Source organism: Panthera onca, chromosome B4 (genome assembly GCF_046562875.1).
Source record: "Panthera onca isolate mPanOnc1 chromosome B4, mPanOnc1 haplotype 2, whole genome shotgun sequence".
Classification (NCBI taxonomy): domain Eukaryota; kingdom Metazoa; phylum Chordata; class Mammalia; order Carnivora; family Felidae; genus Panthera; species Panthera onca.
The window spans coordinates 49,941,088-49,957,386 of record NC_138345.1 but is presented as its reverse complement, the minus strand read 5'-3'; the positions used below and the strand labels follow the sequence as shown (position 1 = coordinate 49,957,386).

The following is a 16,299-nucleotide window of genomic DNA, read 5'->3' as shown; positions in this document are numbered from 1 at the left end:
CCCATGAGAGCCATTATATTTTTCTCCTGTCAGCCTGATGCTGGAGAAAAAAGAAAACTGGCAGATGTGGTGTTTTTCATCTAGTTTGCTTCGTAGTTAAAAAGTGCATTAACTGTTAGGCACAGAATATTATTTATAATAACTCTTCACTGCCATTAACAACTTTAAAGAAACTTGGTTTAAATATTGCCAATGCAAATGGATAATATATTTTATTTCCTCCCATTATGAAACTATAGAGACCTCTATTTTATACTGTTTTTTAGGTCATTACAATAACTATTTTCAGGAATCTGTAGCAAATAGGATTATTTAAAATACGTTTTTTACAGACAATTCCAGTGGTTCTTTCAATATGTTCTGTTTCAACTCCTGGTTTAGTTATATGTAGTTTACAGCCTCATTTACTTTAATGTGCTACTTGAATAACATAATCATAGCTATAACTATGGTATAGGGCCATAAGGTACATGCACCTCTAATGTTTTTTGACTATTTAAATGGCTTGTTCATAAGCGTTCCTTTAATAATAATGGCAAACCTTCTAGTAGCTAGATGTCAGAATATGGTGAGTCATTCAAATGGGTTTCTTTTCCATCTAAAATGTGGATGATGTGGCATGAAAATCAAAGTTAACATTGCTTTTATATTTGCTGCATATTCGAATCAGTAGAAGATTTTTACTGTGAATACACCTCCACTGACTTGTTTTGTGTGCGGTTATGTAAGCTTCCTAACGTATTTGTCTTTTCCTTTTCTTCTCAAACAAGATGTGATTTTCATCAAGAAAGGTCAACGGAGTATGTATCAGAGAAGAATATTTATGTATCCGCCTAGGATAAAACCTACTTGTATACATCAGAAGGCATTGTGTATTGATAGCTTTATGGGGTATATTAGCACCTTCTTAGTCATGATCTCAGATCTCCCTGTAAGAGTTTGAAAAAAAATGTTTATTGTTCCAGGCTCTTCGGTGTAACGGGAAACTGTGCTGCCTGTAGTAAGCTCATCCCTGCCTTTGAGATGGTGATGCGTGCCAAGGACAATGTTTACCACCTGGACTGCTTTGCATGTCAGCTTTGTAATCAGAGGTAAGCAGATTTCATTCTGGTGTCTGGAAAAATGGTAAACCTCTCTTTGCTATTATTTATTTAATAGGCGGGAATTGTATTTTTTACTTAAAGCAGTTAATCTCAGCATTTTTGTTTTCTGCAAATATTCACTTGGTGCCAGAAACAAACCGCTGGGGGAAAAGGTCTGAAAACTACCTGAAGGAAAAGCATCATCTAACAGGATGTGATATGAAATGAAGATACCACTATAAACTTTAGTTTTCTTATTATGCATTCTTTCTTGTGTTTGTCTTTTTAAAAAGTCGGTTTAAAATATCTTTAAATTTTACTTTAAAATTTTAAAAATATCCTTAAATTTTTCTTTCTTTTTAAAAGTAAGCTTAAAATCTTTACTTTTTTGTACTGTGAGCAAACACATGTGCACTGAGGCAAATAAATATACAGGGATTTGTAGGAAGTAGTGTGTCTTCAGCTTAGTTTTCATATTTATAGTTGCCCTATCTCTTGATTTCTTATCTTGAATTTTAACCTTGTTTTAGATGTACTTTTTAAGTTACTTTAAGTCTCTTTGGGAAGGAGGCCAAATATAGCTTATAATTAAATACTTACCAGCATTGGACAGGCATCATAGGAAAATGGGAAGAGTGTTGCACAACAAGTCTAGAAACCCGAATTCTAGTCTGGACTTTGCCCCTAACAAGATGTATGTCCATATGTCAACCATTTGAGCTCTCTTGACCTCAGTTTTTCTCATTTACAACATAAGGGAGCTGGATTAGTCAATCTCAGAGAATTCTTTCATCTCAAAGTATTATCACTTTATCCCATTTGTCCTTATTGAAAGCTGTAACTTTTATTTCCAGTGGGAACTATATACTATTGATACCTTTTTTAAGAGAAATGCAGAGGATATTAGAATATGCAACTGCACATATCATTAAAACACATTTAAAAAATTAGCACACTTAATAAATTTTAATGAAAATAAATTCAATGTGAGTGTGAAAACACCTGGATATAGTATATAATCAGGACACATTAGTTGCATCAAGTTCTCAGTTACAGTAATTTGCCCCACTTTACTGTTTTCACTGCAACATCTTCCTATGAAGCCCTGTATATCCCAGAAAGAACCCAATGTTTACAGTGCAAACAGGATTCAAATTCTAGCCCCATCCTATATCAGCTTTGTTATCTTGAGTATGTTACTTAACCTCTGAGATTGGTTTCCACACTCTGAAAACAGAGGCACTCATATCTATCTTGCACATTTTGAAAATTCAATGAAATAACTTATATTAAATAGCAGGAACACAAATGGTTCTAAAAAAAGTAGCTATTGTACCTTGATGTTTATAATTTACTTTTACCAAATAATATTCCATTAACTTGGTTTTTACCCAAGAGATATATCTCAGTGATACCTCCTGCTAGATGCAGATGTTCAGAGAGGTACCCAATATACCTTGCAATATATAATTTATCCAGGAAGTAATTCAAGAGGTCAGCTTACAACACCTTGAGTCTTCCCAGCAAGTTTTTGGAACTAAAGCAGGTTAATTCACTCTATGGTGACATTTAGCCAGAAAAAAATTGGCAAATATGTGCGTAAGGATATAGGTACATGAGCACAAATATCCACACATTGATACAGATACATTTACACACATGTGTACCTATAAGTGTATATATCTTAAAGGTGTATTAGTAGTAAATTTAGAATACTTCTGTTTACTTCTGCTATTGATCCACTAACACATCCATTAACAATACAGTTACCTTTATGCAATAATAACATTTACTGCTTTTCTACTTACAAAAGGTTCCATATTCATAGAAATTTTGGAAAATAGAAGGAGATAAAGAATCATATTGTCCCATGTCTCACTATTCTAAAAGAAGTATTTTAATATTTAGATGTTGCTAGCCACATGTTTTCTTATGCATATATGACAAATGACAAATGATATGCAGCATATATTTTATAATATATCCACAGTTGAGCTGCTTAAAGGAGAAGAACAGGGAAGAATCCTAATGTTTGATATTTGGACTTTTTAAATTTAATATAGTATGCTCGTTTACTTGCCCTTAGAAATTCTTTTAAGATATTTTAAGCTTTCTGGTGTCCAGTTTTATGTATAGAGCTTCATATATATAAATCAGTCTTCTATCATCAGACGTGTAAGCTATTTCTTCACATTTTTATATCATCAATATTATCAACATAATATGGATTTTATAATCAGACAATATTCAAGTCTGTGTTAGGATAAATTCACAGGAGCATAATTAATTGGACAAACTATATAACTGTTTAAAGTCTTATGTGATATATTGTTAAAATGCTCTCTAGAAAAGTTGTACCAATTATTCTTATACCAGAAATGTAAAAGCTATGTATTCCCTTACATTCACTCTAACATTGGGAATTATTATTTAAAAAGAAATCCTTGTCACCTTGAGTGATGAGAGATGGTGTCCCATTATAATTTTTAATTAGTATTTATTTGATTACTAGTGGCCCTTGGATAGTTTCTCTTTTAGGGAACTGCCTGTTTATGCCCTTTGTCCATTTTTCTATTAGGGCAGGCCACCCTATTTTATCCATGTTCTACACAGAAAATTAAAACATCATTCAAGTGCTAAACCCTGCCTAAATTCTATTATGATGCAAAGTAATTGTAGGTTGTTAATGCTATTTACAAATCATATATCAATTTTATTTCACCATTGAAATAAAAAGTTGCATTCACAATTAAGTCTATCTCCTCAGTAGAACTCAGTCAAGTAAGACAAACACTCCTAAATTTTGACTCTAAAACTGTTCACATTCTTATTGCTGCAAAATACTATTCTAGTATCATTATTAAAGTACCTAATATATTTCTGTGTTCGCTTCATTTATTACATGCCATAATGGGACTGCATATCTTTAGTGCTGGTTATGCACAATTAGCACTTAGTTATTGTCTTGTCACTTCAGCCCCTACAAGACAAACTTCTTTAATGCAAGAAGTCAGCTAATCTTCATCAGTCAAGCAAAGCAGGCAAATTTTGTTACTCTGAATACAGAAGGTTTTCAATATAGGAGATTTTCTTTTTACTTTGACATTTGCTGGGGGAATCCTCTCCAATAAAGCCATATGCCACACAAGCCTATACTTTCAGGAGCCAAATCATTATTATAGCCTTGCACCTTTTCAAGTGAAACACAAAGCAAATAGGTAATTTATAGGCACTTTCCCTTAAGCAAACTTTATTGACATCTGAAATTGTGGTATTAGAAATGCTTATGAATTTTATTTAGCAGTCATTTTAGCTTAACTTTTAAATCAAAATATCATTAAGATCTAAAGCATTGCTGAATGTTTTCAAAACAGTAGTAAAAATAACTTTTCAGGATTGGTTGTTTCTTGAACATACCCATCTTTGCCCTTTTTAGAGAGGTATGGTTAAAGATGTGAATCCTGAATTAAAAATCTAATTTTTTTTCTATTTTAAGGGAAGCAGAGGAATGCTATTTTGAGCATCTTATATGATAACTTGACTCTCATTCAGAATTGGAAAATTTGGTGTAATAAGTTAATTTCCTAAAGGTGATTAAGCCCTTCCTCCTTAGACAATTCTATAAAACTAAGCGATGGTTTTGTAAGAAAAGAAAAAAAACATGTTAATGAAATGGCCTCAGATATGTAGAATTGTGTAACACTAAAGAACAAAAGCACTGTGCTAGGCTCTGGAAAGAGAGGTGAATAAATCTAGTTTCTCTCTTAGGGATATTCAGAGCTATGGCAGAGACAGGACATCAAAGAGTCACAGAAGAGTGTAATCGATGCTAAACAGATCTATACCGAGGGAAGAGAGGTCTGTCCTTCTTGAAGTCTTAGAGAAGCATCAAAGGGTTGATGTGCTGGGTTTCAAAAAAAAACCTCCCTTGGACTGGGTGGAATGTAGGAACTGTGTCTGGTGGGGGCTGGGGAAGAGGAGGAAGCCAAGGAGCAGTGAGAAAAGGGTTTCCCAGACAGATGGAGCATCATGCAAGGCATGGGAGTGTGAAAGCATTTAATGTGTGCAGGAAATGAAAAGTACTCAGTGTGCTCAGAGATTACAGAGGGAGTTTGGTAGGGATATGGAGAAGTAGGGAATGGCGTGCAGGCCAGAAGGAGATGAACTTGTAAAGGGAGGAAGTCAATGAATGAAAGTCAAAATGAATACAAACTTAAATGCTCTATCTAAAATACCTTTGTTATCTAAAGCTATTCGGTTCTGGAATAAATCTGTCTTAACCAGTATTTACTGACCACCCACCTCAAGTGGTAGCACAATTTATGGTGGTATTTTAAGGGATTCAAAAGAAATACAGCTCATGGCCACTTACCTCAGCACTGCAGACCAGTTTAGAAAACTTGTTACGCATTCATAAGAAAATTTGAAATGCCAAAGTAAATGATATGCCAATAAATAAGTGCTCTGGGAAGGATCAGAATGAGTTGACATGGCCAGGGAATATTGATGGAGGGAAGGGAAACTGAAGAATTTTTAGAATTTAAATATATGGTAAAAAGGGAGAAATAGTCCTGGCTAAAGAACGGCTTTAAGCAAAGGTGAAAAGATTATCATTGGCAAATAATAATGATAGTAGAATTCTTCTTTTTTTTTTTAAAATTTTTTTAAAGTTTTTCTTTTTATTTTTGAGAGAAAGAGAGCGATCGGGGGGAGAGGTAAAAAGAGAGGGAGACAGAATCCCAAGCAGGCTCTGTGCTGTCAGCTCAGAGCCTGATGCAGGGCTTGAACCCATGAACCATGAGATCATGACCTGAGCAAAGATCAAGAGTTGGACACTTAACCAACTGAGCCACCCAGGCGCCCTTGAGAGCAGAATTCTTATATAGTGGTGATCATACACCAGACACTGTTCTGTTTCACCTGTGCTCATTCAATATTCAATATAATTAGGTACTGTTACTAGCCTCATTTTACAGATGAGGTAACTGAAGTATGGAAAATTTAAGTAACTTGACCAAGAAAACACAGATAGAAAGTGGTAGCCTCAAAATCTGAACCCAGCCAGTCTGGTTTTAGTCTTCAGACTCAGAGCTGATATGCAGGTCCTGGACTGTTCCAAGAGGGGTATTTTATTTTCTGACTAAGCAGATATAAATGGGAATAGATAGAGTGAAGTTAAAGTAAGGTAGGCTTTGAATAATTTATAGCAGGATTTGGGATGTGAGTAGTGTAAGTTGGTGCAGAAAAGATGATTAGGAATGAAGTATATGATAACAACTGGAGAGTCATTGGGAAAAGACAGTAAATGGGTGCACAGTGTATAGTGGTGAGATGATCGCTATATAATCAGCATCTCTTACTGAAAACAAAGTATAGGATTAAAATCTCCATCTTTAGTAACTGAGGATGCCAAATAGAAAATAGAGACATTTGAAATAATGCCCCCCCACCCCGACTCTTTTTAAAGTATTGTGGAGATGGGAACTAATTATAATTGACAGCCACTAACCTCAGGGTTAAAATATGATGACTAAGTTAACATTTTCATTCTTAGAAAGGATGTTAAAAGGATGTTACAAATAGAGGCTTCTTTGCAGAGGCTTTTGAAAACCTGCTTAAAACTACTCTAAGCCCCATATTTTATAAAGGTGTTTTATTAGTTATATTTATTTTCTGTACTCCTCAAATCTCTAAGACCATATGAGTTCAATTAGAGTCACTCCAAAATATCTGGAAATTAAATCTGTTATTATTAACTCCAAAACATCAAGATTAAATGGCACAATAATATGATTGGGCATCTTTTTATTCCTTAACATACTTTTTTTTTTTAATGAAGGCAAAATTAATTGAGCTGACTGTACCATAAGCAATTAGGATTAGATTACAAGGAAGATTATCAGCTTATTTTCAGGAATTTTAGCCTGACCTATTAATATACTTACAGTATCCTCTGGCCATCACTGCTTCTATAATATTTTTTTCTGCCAGTGCTAAATCTCATAAGGAGCTCATAACAGTAGAAATTAGCTTTTCTTACAAAATCACAGCTATAGATTATTTTGTTAAGCATCTAACATCTGCATTGCTGTTTCTGCAATTTCTTCATGTTTATATGTGGAGCATTTTAAAGGAGTATACCAAACCTAATTGCAAAGCAGTATAATCTGCTTTAACCATAGCTTTCAAAATGTTTTAAGTTATATGGGGAAGTGTGACATTTCTTACCCATGTTCTGTTTTGTCTTGACCTTTAAGTATAAATTGAAATGCACACAAGATGTACTTTGTCCAGTTGACAACATTAGTAACAAAATATTTTAGATAGGAATACTTTAGATAAATCCCATTTATGTTACCAATATCTCATTGAATGGTAGGCAGACGTTTTTTAAAGTTATACAAAGGAATACTAACAATACAAAAAACCTGTATTAACTTTCTGGGCTAATGCTTTATTGCCTCCATGTCTTGAGCCCAAAGAGATCAGAACCCCTTTCCTTCCTCTATCATACATATTATAGCTATCGAGCCTTGAGCAGATTTTTTTAATTCTTGGAGGAAGCCTTAGGTTTTTCATCTGAAAAAGGCAATAATAATATTTACTTTCTCAGTTGAACATAAATAAATGTAATCATGTATACACATGCTTAGCACTAGCACATGGTAAGCACTTTATATATATATATATATATATATATATATATATATAAAGCGCTTTATATATATATATATATATATATATATATATATATATAGGAGGTGACTATAATAATTATCTACACTCCAAACATCGAGGTGAAGCTTTACATACTTCATTTGTACTATTTAACACAAACTTATAAAAGATACATTTATATTAAAGATAGGAAAGGGGCACCTGGGTGGCTTAGTCAGTTGAGCATCCGGCTTCAGCTCAGGTCATAATCTCGCGGTCCGTGGATTCGAGCCCTACATCAGGCTCTGTGCTGACAGCTTGGTGCCTGGAGCCTGCTTCAGATTCTGTGTCTCCCTCTCTCTCTTTCTGCCCCTCCCCTGCTCTCACTTGGTCTCTCTCTCTCTCTCTCTCTCTCTCTCTGTCTCTCTCAAAAATAAACATTAAAAAAAATTTTTAAATATAAGAAAAAAATGACATTTCATCTTCAATATCATAAGCGGAAGGTTGGGATTTGAATCCTATTCATTACAATATGCCACTTTGCCTCTCATATACTTCTTAATTTAACATCCCTACAATCCAGTGATGTAGCTGTTTTATATTACCTACACAGAACTGACTCCAATGTACCCTATAAGTTGCACTGGGTAGGTGATAGCATCAGGGCTCAGGACTAGATCCCCAGGCTCTTGGTTCAATGCTTTTCTTATTATAATTACCCTGAATTTATTAATCTATAAACAAAAATTATTAAATTTCAATACTTCTGAAGGTAAGAAGTTATATTATATATATTATATATATTATATTATATATATATTATATATTTGACATATCTTTAGATGACCAAAAAAAAAGTTTTTATTTGGGGTGCCCAGCTGACTCAGTCGGTAGAGCATGTGACTCTTGATCTCTGGGTTGTGAGTTCAAGCCCCAAGTTAGACATAGAACTTAATTTTTAAAAACATGTTTTGGGTTTTTTTTTTGATGGTGAATAGAATTGGGGGACTTGTTAGAAAATTAAAGCAGAATTTTAGACAATATGGAGTTGAAAGAGTATTTCCAATTCAGTTGGTTTTTAGAGAAAAAAAAAGAATTCAGTAATATCAGCTAGAACACAAGAGCATTTGTTGAATTTATTTATTTTTATGTGTTCTTTTATTATTAGTTTATTAGTTCGAATTAATTTCAACACTAATATATATTGAAAGTTTTGAACAGTAATCAGATATATCCTACATGCTATTTAATGTAATCTCACGTAAAAGATAAGTATCTAATTTGGCTAATTCTGTCCAACAAAAGAAATATGTCCTTTTATTCAACATATCTTAATGATTAGGATAATCATTGCGAGTCTACAAAAACTCGTTTATTCAAACAGCACTTTTTAAGCACAATATTTAAAGGTTATAGTTTGCAACTGATAAAAAAGAAGATATACTTAAGGTTCAAACTCGAATGTTCATTGTATCCAATAGCCTTGGCCACAAACTCCAGGATTTCAAGATCAGTGCTTAGTCTGTACTTTCAATCAACATCATCAGCAGGCAGTAATCCTGGGGAAAAAAAAAAAGTAAATTCCACAAATAAACAGACCAATCTTCCTTTAAGAGGAAAGCTAATTCTTTTCAATCTACTTTTTTTATTACACTATTTTCCCCTCTATCTACTTAGCTAGAATAAGGATAAATTTCCAAAGCTACCCAGTTGGAAAATAAATAGGTTCACTGTTTGTCTAGCATTCCAATCTTTGCAAATGTAAATCAGTCCAACTGCTCCTCATTTAAACCTTCAACTTCACAAAACATTAAAGGGTTGCTTTCACTACACAATTTAATCTATCCACTAAGATTTCTGCTTGAACATCATTCGAAATTGACTATCTGATAAAGAGAGACCACTATCAAAGGTCAGTGGGGTCAACTTGTATAATTACAAGTAGTTTTACTGGGTCAACTCTACTAGACACTGCTGTTTGAAGGTTAAATTGTTACAATTAAAAATATATACAGATCTCCCCAGAGTTACTTTATTGTTAAATGTACTGGAAACAGCACAAGCATTTATTTCTGACCTTAATTGTGTCCAAAGTGTCACCACTGGGAAATTATACAAAAACAGCACTTATTAAAAACATTACAATCTTGCACATTAAACAATGCTTTATAGAATAAAATACATAATTAGCTACTGGAAACTAGTTTATTTATCACATCAATATTAAGAAGTTCATTCAGGTTACTCCCTTTGGTTTAATTGGAAGTGCTCTAAGCAATGACATTTAATATTTCATAGTTGGTGAACTTGCCACAAACAAAAGAATATGGCCCAGCATCAGAGTCTGATGCTAAAACAACTTTTACTTCAGAACAATCACTTCCAAATTACTAGAATTTAATCACATTTTAATAACAGACAGTAGAGGGAAGCTTTAAATGGGAAGCCTTAAAATGGGCTGCTTTCTAATTGTTTGATACATTTTAATGCCTTTTACCTTTTTTTAATAAAGTGAATAAATGGCCAGTGATGAAATCTTCCATAATCACTCCAGTGAAATATTATCATTCTTTTTTTATTTTAATGACTGTAAATATAGATCAATTATTTTTTTTTTCTTTCCAAAGTGGCAATAAAAATCACCTCTGCCGCCCAAGGTATTTTCCTCATTTTTCCTTTGCTTTTTATATATAAATGTAGGATTTCAAATTTTGCATGTAATGTTTCATTAAATGACTGACATGGTTTAGTTTCGACAATAAAGGCAATTTTCTAAACCAAGCTTTCAAATTCAGGGAATTACTGTGTGAAATTATTATTGGGGAAAGAAATCTTCAAATCTATGGACCTGAAATTATCTTAACGCATTTTATTTTTTAAAATATTTTCAGATTTTGTGTTGGAGACAAATTTTTCCTAAAGAATAACATGATCCTTTGCCAGACGGACTACGAGGAAGGTTTAATGAAAGAAGGTTATGCCCCCCAGGTTCGCTGATCTATCAACATCACCCCATTAAGAATACAAAGCACTACATTCTTTTATCTTTTTTGCTCCACGTGTATATAAGAATTGACACAGGAACCTACTGAATAGCGTAGATATAGGAAAGCAGGATGGTTATATGGAATAAAAGGCGGACTGCATCTGTATGTAGTGAAATTGCCCCAGTTCAGAGTTGAATGTTTATTATTAAAGAAAAAAGTAATGTACATATTGCTGGATTTTTTTGCTTGCTATTCGTTTTTGTGTCACTTGGCATGAGATGTTTATTTTCGACTATTGTATATAATGTATTGTAATATTTGAAGCACAAATGTAATACAGTTTTATTGTGTTACCATTTGTGTTCTGTTTGCTTCTTTGTATTGTTGCATTTAGTACAATCAGTGTTTAAACTTACTGTATATTTATGCTTTCTGTATCTACCAGCTATTTTAAATGAGCTGTAACTTTCTAGTAAAGAATTGAAGAGCAAATCTCTCACTAATGATACACATATAGATAAAGCAAGTCTATCAACATTAAAATACTAAAAAAAATGAAGACACCCACAGAGCATTTTAGCAACATCCAATATTATTGCCACTATGATTTAGAGTCTATCAGTGTTCTCATTATAACCCCCTATTTTCAGGGGGTTAAAGATCAGCTTTAAAAAATGCATAAAAATTTCATCTTAAAGCACTTTCATTTTATACCAACGTGAAAAGTGCCATTTTTAGAATAACTTTAAAGCTTAGCAGTTATCCTTTTACTTTTTTTTTTTTTTTTTTTCTGTGCCCTTATCTACACAATGGCCAATGGCTTTGTTTTATTTATTTTTTTTCAGCCATTTACCCCTTATGTAAACTAGTGCCTTTGGGTATCATATAAAATTTTTCCAAAGGGTTACTTTAAAAAAAGTGTTACACCACTATTGTGAGATAATTTTAAAATGATAAATTTCTTGTACAAATTTTGCCCAGATTTCTCCGTAAGAGCTAAGGGTTTAATAACTTTATGGCTTGATAAATTTCTGGCACTGAAAGAATTTGAGTGCAAACCTACTGAAACCATGAGAATGCACATCGAAGTTATGATGATATTTGAGAAGGTTACTTTTGATCAGAGCAACATAGTGCTCACAGAATTTTCTAGAAGAAGAGAAACAAAGGGATTGTTAAAAAGCTGAGGACTGGTGATTATATATTTTTCTGCATTTACCTGACACTTATTTTAATGTTCAAACATGAAGACTTTAAAAGTTTGACGTGTCTTACTCATGCTTTTCTTTAAGTAGTTACTGGCTCAGAACATATCACACTTAAGGCTGAAATCTGCCATTCCATTTTTCAAAGGTGAAAAATTATTCCCTTACCAACATGATAGCTGATAAAGAAGAAAGCTTTCTAGAAAGAAATTATGGAGACTGATTATTTAAATTACAATTAAGGGAATAAAAATAAGACTATGATCCCTTCTTCTGGGTTGCTGACACTTTGCTACTTTGCTTCTGCTCCCTGGAATAGAACAACTTTTCAGCAAATCGAATTCCACACAGGCACAGTGAAGCATATTTTTATTAGAGCAAATTTAGTGCTATGGATTTTCTTTTTTCTCTACTTTTTTCTTAATCACTTGTATAGGAAACAATATTTCCCAGTGTTATTTGCATACATATTTTGTCCTGCCAATATATGCATTGCCGATGAAAATTAAATGTGATACCTGGATTCTTGGTTTGGGGCCAAAATATTAAACTGAAAATAATGCTGGTGTGGATTTTAGTTGTTTAAAAAAAAAAAACAAAGCTTTATTATGAACCTGCATGTGAATCTGGTTATTGCCTCTCATTTTTAAGAAAATGGTTCTGTGAAAAGTGAATGATATGTATTTTTACAAATACTTCATGGTTAAGAGTGTTCAAGTCACATGTCCCCCAGATGTGAGATATACTGAAAAAAAAAAAAGAATTGCAGAAATAGCTATTTGGGGCTCACAGAATAACTATTATTTTAGCCTTAGAGCCTTACATTTGTTTCATGATAAGACTTGCATAGCCAAAACCACAATCAAAATCAAACAAATGGGGGGAGGGGGGAGGGGCGGAGGGATATGTGAAAAGTGGTTTTCTTAAGCAGCCCTGCTAGTCCCCATTAAGAGGTGTCTGAAATTCATGTGGATGTAAAATTTTAATTGCCAGTATCTTTTTCAAATGATCTTTTTTAGATTTAAATGGTTTTGCATATGTTTATCAATATGTTAAAATACTTGTAAATTGGGAACAAACTTCTCTAAGCTTCAGGAAGCTGTTCAGTTATCCTTGCCACCCAAAGACCAAACAAGTTTTTATTGCCTTTTCTTTTCGTAAATCTTTCGGGAATTAATTCTTATGCTTTTTACTACAAACAAAATTACTCACCTGGATTAAAGATTAAGGCCTTAGTCTCTTTAGATTATCTTTAATCTCCATGAAATTGTGAAACCAGACAGAAATGGGTCATTTTATAGCTAATTGCCCATAAATAGTAGCATTTTTGACCTGAAGTACTAAGCTAATTGTCTTGACTACGCAAAGTCCCTGAATTGTTGTCAACTCACCTCTTTGTGTTGTGTGGCCTTGATGTCACTTAGCTCATCATCCGGCGCCTCCAGTAGGACACCTCCAAAGGAGCTTTGATTTCTCAAGCAAGCTCCCTTCCTAACCTGCGTCTCCTAGCGGCTGCCTGCGATGAAGGACCAGGCACCTCCACTCCACCAGAGTGCTCGCTGAGTTTAAAAGCTGACCTGTGTTTGTAATTTCACTTTCATCTTGCTTAATAAATATCTGCTGGATTCTTTCATTCACTTTTTTTTAATATTTGGATTTATGTTTTTAATAAAAGGGGTCTTATACTATTTGATTGCGCTTAATTGGCAAAAGCCAAGATACTATCTAGAAAGCAGACGTGGAGTCCATGAAAAAAGAATAAAGTGTGTAAGCACATTTACTTTCAAAAGGTAAATCATAACCTAAAGCATAGACAAAGTACCTCAGATGCTTTCTCCAAATGTTGTATTTAGGATCTCTGAGCTAGGTAGTTTATTGCTATTTACTTTTGTGGGGAAAATAAAACTGTTAAAAATGAAGGTAGCAATTGCTGGGTGTAATTTGGTACATTTATGCAAACTTCAAGTGATCTTCCTGAAAGCCATGGTGTTGCTGTTGTCAGACTAAATTTCAAATTTCCTATTTTGTGTATAATGAATTAAAACAAAACTAAAGAAAAACTCAACTAAATCCTACATCTTCAAGGAAGAGATGTTGTGCCTTAAATGAAACAGGGTACTGAAAATTATATCTGTAGTAAAACATACCATGCACAAGTGGTTTCCTTTTAACTATCACTTTAGGCAAGCCGCTCTCAGAGTAGTCACTTAAACAATTTCATAGAAATGATACAGGCCAAACATGTTTAACATTCACGTCAGTAAGTTGCAAAAACAATCTGCATGTTCGTTGTAATAGGCCATTAGCGCAGAATACAATTTTAGCAAAAGCCTTTTGATTACTACTTTTTCTTAAAAACACCATTATAGATATTTCTTAAATGTGATTGTAATGCAAGTTAAGGTAACAGAGAGCAAAACGTTAATATAGCCATTATTTCGATTGACATTTATTGAGTATCTACTCTATGACAGGCCTTGACCTGAGCATTCAGCCTCCTACTGGGCTCCTACTGGGCTGACTTAGGACATCAGAAAACTTCAGGGTATCTTTGCACTGGTTTATACTCATCTCAAACCTCCTGATAATGAACACACAAAAGCGAATACCGTCTACTTATTCAGCATGTCATTGGTATGAAGGCCCCAGAAAATATCTCAAGTAATCAATGTGTTCAGAGAATTATCTCACACAAATTACTCATTAACTCAATAGCACATAATAAAAAAGAACATCAATTAATTAATGAGTCACCCTCAGATCGCTATGATTACAATGGAGCTCTGTTGAAACAGCAGTTATAAATGGAGTTGCCTCTCTTTATTCATTGTTTGCAATTGGCCCATTGTTTGGCTGGAACCAGTGTCATATTTAACACATGCCTGTAGGTAATTGTGTGATTAGTATCATAAATGAAGAATTCAGAAAGTGTACTGCTTCTAAGACCTTATAAATGATGGGAAAAATAAAGGCAGCTCTCACTTGTACTATAGCTTCCGTTGAGGCCAAGCCATTAGACGGGTATTATCTATCTAAAAGTTGTACTTTTACGTTTAAAAGACTTACATGTTGAGATGCTAGGACATGTAAAAGTAAAATTTTAAATGCTTTAAAATACACTTAATTTCAGTAACTTTTTACAAAGACTGAAATATGCATGACCAGTTTTGTAAAAGTTGTGGTACCCTAAACGGACATTTTAGGTTTTTTTTTGGGGGGGGGGGTGTTCAGGAGGGTGTGTAGAGATTGACAGCAATAGGGGAAGAGATTATAAGAGATACCAAATATTACATACAAAGTCACCAACTAAAGTTCCCCAACTATCTTGGTAAATGCCATTCCAATAAGCTTATAGAATAATTATAACAGTTCCCTTAGGTAAGTAAGAAACATCTGTTGGTAACACATAGCAGGTGTTAACAATTACACATACTGAAATTTTTAAAAACGTTTTTAATTAAAAGAATTCTGTTTTCTGAAAAGAAAGATATGTTAAATTCAAAGATCCTCCTGTTTTGAGCGTGCAGACCACGTAATGCACAAAACTGTAAAGCCCAAATCATCTTGGATCAACTAGGTTTCGTGTTTGGTTCAGATCACTGCAATCAAAAATGAATTGGAATTCATTGCATTTTTCACACAATTGGTATTCTGGGCTGAGGAGCTGAACACTCATGAAATTGGTATAGGAGAGCTGATTACAGAATATTTTGGCTTTATGGGCAAGGTGCTTGACATTAATTGTACCGAATTTGATGGACACAGTACAAAGATAAATGAGAACAAGAAACATTCAGAAAATAGATTATCCAAATCTTGTTTTAACCCTACTTCTGCAGAAGACTTAAAATCACCTAAAACAGTCCATATGTAACATTATATGACTCATCTTCAATAGCTTTTAATAATAGCTAACATTCACGGCACACTTACCATGTATCAGGCAGTTTTCTGCGCCAAGTAATTTCCACAACACCCTTGTAACATAGGTACCATGGACCTCAATTTTACAGATTTTAAGTAAAAACAGGAGAGTTTGCTTAACTTGCCCAAGGTTGTATAGCTTGTAAATAGATTTAAATAGGTTTTCTGGCTCTTGGGCTTAACCACTCACTATACATCTCTTGCAAGGTTGTCATTATCACCACCACCATCATCATCATCATCGTCATATCACCATTAATATTATTTTCTAGCCAAGAACTGGAAAGTTACCTGTGCTTGGTTGAAAATTACAAATATTTCAGACTTAGTCTCATCATTAAAAATGAAAAGTGGGAATAAGAGTGATATTTTCCTAGATGCATCTGGTTTAGAGCTCTTTCTTTCCACCACACAATGAAAGAATTTATCTGAGTCACAAAGCTA

General features: G+C 33.7%; 1 protein-coding gene across 6 annotated transcripts in view; it reads left to right on the top strand.

The window, feature by feature from the left end:
• Positions 1 to 11,079, top strand: part of LMO3 (LIM domain only 3) — a 54,623-nt gene extending 43,544 nt beyond the window's left edge. For all 6 annotated transcript variants that reach the window (XM_060658255.3, XM_060658257.2, XM_060658253.3 and 3 more), the window contains 2 exons: positions 966 to 1,091; positions 10,631 to 11,079. In XM_060658255.3, the coding sequence (XP_060514238.1) occupies positions 966 to 1,091; positions 10,631 to 10,736 (232 nt within the window). In that variant the 3' untranslated portion in view covers positions 10,737 to 11,079. The remainder of the gene's footprint in view (positions 1 to 965; positions 1,092 to 10,630) is intronic.
• Positions 11,080 to 16,299: the final 5,220 nt, after the last annotated feature.